This window comes from Berghia stephanieae, chromosome 1 (assembly GCF_034508935.2).
Source record: "Berghia stephanieae isolate SIO BIC M18660-M18661 chromosome 1, UCSD_Bste_1.3, whole genome shotgun sequence".
NCBI lineage: Eukaryota > Metazoa > Mollusca > Gastropoda > Nudibranchia > Aeolidiidae > Berghia > Berghia stephanieae.
The window spans coordinates 6149805-6154804 of NC_088360.1; the positions used below are offsets into that span (position 1 = coordinate 6149805).

Consider the following 5000-nt stretch of genomic DNA (forward strand, 5'->3'; position numbering starts at 1 on the left):
CATGGAGTTCGACCCCGTATTGTTTATTTTGGTAGCGCTAAATTAAAAATGTTTGTTTTTGTTTTTAAGGGTTTTACTGCGCTTGCAACACATTAAGGTCATATAATCGCCAGTAAATTAGAAATGAAACCCTAAGAGAAAATTGAGATTGAGTGAGCATAGCTAGAACTATGAAGAGACGCAGATGGAGAGGGCTTGGACATGTTGCCAGAATGGTGACAACTGCTCTACCAAGAATAACACTCGGCTGGACAGCAGCCGATGGCAAAAGACGAAGAGTCCGGCCCAAAGAAACATATAGAATATCCGTGGACAAAGAATTTAAAAGGCGGGCGAAGGAGAGAGATATTAATGTCGGTGTGTATCTATCGGGGATCCCCTGTTTTACATTGTCAATACAAGATATTATTGTAACAAAGTTTGTAAGTAGATTCAATAGTCTGCTGTCACGTCGCCCAGCAATGGCGGCCATCGTCATTCTAAACAAAGAAAATCGTTACTTTTTATTCTTCATGCTGGCTAGAACTTTTCATATGTCTTGTGATCAGAATGTGTAAAAGTCAAAACATGATCAGATTTATAATGTTGTTTCCCCCCTGGATACGCTTTTATGCTCGTCGGAGAAATATTTCATAAGGGCGTTCGCCATTATTCCGATAGTTTAGAGCCAGTTACTAAGTTACCATGCGTCATTACGAGGGAAGTGACTTTGCGACTGTTGAAGCGTATTCAAATTAACTTTCTAGAATGGGAACAAGGCCTAACCTGGAACAACATCGGTTTCCACGCAGCCGACAGACAGAAATGGAAGTCTTTAGTAGATGCCTTATGCGCTCCATGGCTTGATGAGGACGAAGTAAGTAAATAACAGCATTTTCTACCCTTTTGACGTTCCATTAGATCTAACAAACCCGGTTACCCAACCATTCATGGTGGACAGGAAGGTCAGAAAAATCTTTGACTTTGACTGTAACCGAACTGATTCTTGACACTTGGCTTGTGTAGTGTGTTCTATCAACTAATCTATGGGAACCCTGCTCTACCAACTAATCTATCGAAACCCTGCTCTACCAACTAATCTATCGAGACCCTGTTCTAACAACTAATATATTGGGAGCCTGTTATAATAACTTATCTATCGAAACCCTGTTCTAACAACTAATCTATTGGGAGCCTGTTCTATCAACTAATCTATTGGGAGCCTGTTCTATCAACTAATCTATTGGGAGCCTGTTCTATCAACTAATCTATTGGGAGCCTGTTCTATCAACTAATCTATCGGGAGCCTGTTCTATCAACTAATCTATCGGGAGCCTGTTCTATCAACTAATCTATTGGGAGCCTGTTCTAACAACTAATCTATTGGGAGCCTGTTATAATAACTTATCTATCGAAACCCTGTTCTAACAACTAATCTATTGGAAGCCTGTTCTAACAACTAATCTATTGGGAGCCTATTCAACCGAATAATCTATTGGGAGCCTGTTCTACCAACTAATCTATTGGTGATCATGTTATAATAACTTATCTATCGAGACCCTGTTCTACCAACTAATCTATTGGGAGCCTGTTCTACCAACTAATCTATTAAGGAGCCTGTTCTAACAACTAATCTATTGGGAGCCTGTTCTATCAACTAATCTATTGGTGATCCTGTTATAATAACTTATCTATCGAGACCCTGTTCTACCAACTAATCTATTGGGAGCCTGTTCTACCAACTAATCTATTGGGAGCCTGTTCTAACAACTAATCTATTGGGAGCCTGTTCTACCAACTAATCTTTTGGGAGCCTATTCAACCGAATAATCTATCGAAACCCTGTTCTAACAACTAATCTATTGGGAGCCTGTTCTATCAACTAATCTATTGGTGATCCTGTTATAATAACTTATCTATCGAGACCCTGTTCTACCAACTAATCTATTGGGAGCCTGTTCTACCAACTAATCTATTGGGAGCCTGTTCTAACAACTAATCTATTGGGAGCCTGTTCTATCAACTAATCTATTGGGAGCCTATTCAACCGAATAATCTATCGAGACCCTGTTCTAACAACTAATCTATTGGGAGCCTGTTCTATCAACTAATCTATTGGGAGCCTATTCAACCGAATAATCTATTGGGGATCCCCAGTTTGACATAGCCAATACCAGATATTTTATTATTGTGATAAAGTTTGTAATTCAAAAAAAACTGTCTAGAACGGTGATTCGGTTTTACACTACCCTGGCATGTTTTACTGCTTGCACCAAGAGAGAAGTATAATAGAAAGAGTATAGTTGTGGTCTAGAGGTACATTTTAAGGACTCACACCACGACCTAAGAGGGATTTGATGGTGTGTCCTATGGAAATGCATTTTTTTCAAAAACATTTTCATATCCTATTGATTTGTTGGTCTCAGTTAGGGTCCAGCAGTGAGCGGCGCAAAGTTAAGGGGCGGTTTGGGTCTAATTATTAGGAAAATCCTTCAAAAATTTTATTTTGAGATTTTGGTGGACAATGATATTTTATTATCTTAGAAATAATATAATTGAAGTCCAAATTCTTAAAGTAGACTATAAAGGCACGAAATACACAGTCGAAAATGGTACAGGTAGTAAGAAATGTGTGAAAAACGGGAAGCCATTTTGCTATTTTCTCAATTTGTCATTTTTCTAAGGGTATGGTAAACTGTGTCAAACGTTTCTCAGAATCTATTCAATGAAATTGTCTGAAAATCTCTACAGTTATCACAGAGATAATGTATTATGTCACCATAGAGAGATATTTTTGATGAGATTTGTGAATTTTATATTATAATCCTAAATCTGAATTTTTTACATCAACTTTGTCATAACAATTTGAATCTCAACTTTGTAATGATCTAATAAAAATTCCATAAGCTAAAGCCGTAAAATCTCTCTATGGTGACACACTATGGTACAATGTTGACAAGAGGGAAGAATATGGAGGTCATTCCTTCATTAGTTTTTGTAGAACGTTTGCGACAAGATTGTTATATTTTTTTATGTCGGACCCCCAAGTTAGATCGCAAAATGGGTATCAACACAGATCATTAAAATTTTTCACCATAAATGTTGTTTTTTAAACTATATTGATGATACAGAATGATTAAAACCGCCCAATATAGGTTATTAAAATTTGTTTAGAAAAGACCCAAACCGCCCCTTAAATAGAGGTCCCGGGGTCCCAGGTTTGAGAGTTTTTGCCAAGGTGAGAGTCATTTAAATCGATCAATATTTAAAGGACGAGTTTTCTGGACCGAATTTTAAAGACGTGTCTTTCCAGAGTACGACATTTAACTGGTTAACGGTCGTATCTATGGGAGTCCAATGCCGCGGCGTCTTGTCTTGTAATAAAAGTCAAGTGATACCAAATACCGGGCATCGTCAAATACCGGATGTGTGTCAAGGATCACAGAATTTTGCTACTGTGCCCTTGGGACGGGTCCTGTAAAACATTATTATGCTGAATGTGAATTGATTATAAACGGTAAAGGATGTTGCAAAAATGCACATACAATAAGGGCGTCGAAAAGGCCGCTTGAGCTGTATGAAATAAACATAAACATTCGTTTCATATGACTTGATTAGACAATAAAGCATTTTAATTTGAAGCACATTGAGCACGGTAAAATGGCAAGCGCTCCAAGTAAATTTTCATATCAATATTTTTTTCTGTTTGCTACCTTGATTCTTGCAATAATAATTGCTTTATGAACTACATTTCCAAGGTAAGGTTTGCCTCTGATGTTGCTAGATTATTTAACCCTATACTTACCATCGTTTTCGGAATTTCTCAAAAAATTTCACACCGACCCAACACAAAAATAGTTTTTTCATACTCAAACAGTAAAGCAACAAATGCATTCAATGCATAATATTGATCAGCAAAATGAAGTCTACAACACATTGTCACGTTATTAAAGCTATAATAAAACATTTTACTTTAAATTGTGTGATTTACAAAAGAAATCTGAATGATAAAAGTGCTGGTTGGATCGTAACGAATGTGACGATTTTCCTATGGCTGATAAGGAGAGGGTTAAGATTCAAGGCAAGTTTTATTTAGAAATGTCAAACGACATCTCAACCAACCATCAACCCTCAAACTGCAAGACTGAATTTCTTCCAAACCATAAATAAACTCCACCTGCTTGCCTCTGTGTCTCTATACTACATGTGCAGATGTAATAATCGAACAAGAATGGAATACAATCTAACATAGAAATATTTTGGGATGGTCCATTTCTTGAATTTGTCTTTCTGTTTTCTCAGAGATTCATATTACACCAGAACCAACTCCCAAATCTTTCGCTAGAATGCAAAATACATGATTACAATAATAAAATTGTAGATAAAAAAAATTTATGTATTATTGATTTAATTGATTGAATTTAAATGTCGATAGATTTAGATGAATTTACTTAAATCTCGTACACAAAACACGAACAAGATCAAATTATTCATCTAATTTTAGTAGAGATAAATTTTTTTAGGCAGTAACAATTAAATTCGTGAAATAGAAAAAGATGATAGGCTTGAAACGATCATAATTGTGATAAGTATTTTAAACATTTATTCTAGTCTAATGAGATGAACTTATAAAAGAAATAAACTGTAACATGTCGAAAATGTCATGATTTTAAAAAAATATACTCCTTTCACAGAAGGGCATTTTATTTTTAAAAAATACGTTACAAGAAGTTAAGCATTGGTAATAAAATATGAAATAAAACATGAAATTCAAGAAAATTATATCACCTGTGCTTCGTCAAAAACGTAACGAGTGGGGTTGTTTTCCATTCTTCTCCGGACAAGTTCCATAATCTGACAGTCGACATTGACAGGGTTATGTGCTCCCGGCGCCAAAAATTCACTGAAAATGGAATTTTAATCATGTTTATAATTTTAGACAAAAGAAAATTTGTATCTCTTTCCTTAGCGAAATATCCGATTTTATTGAGTGTTAAAGCTGATGAATTCACGATAAGGGA

General features: G+C 35.8%; 1 protein-coding gene across 3 annotated transcripts in view; it reads right to left on the reverse strand.

Moving 5' to 3' along the window:
- LOC144966699 (regulator of G-protein signaling 7-like) overlaps positions 1-5000 on the reverse strand; it is a 211838-nt gene that overhangs the window by 29973 nt on the left and 176865 nt on the right. For all 3 annotated transcript variants that reach the window (XM_078903464.1, XM_078903482.1, XM_078903473.1), the window contains exon 16: positions 4768-4882. In XM_078903464.1, coding sequence (XP_078759590.1) covers positions 4768-4882 — 115 coding nt within the window. The remainder of the gene's footprint in view (positions 1-4767; positions 4883-5000) is intronic.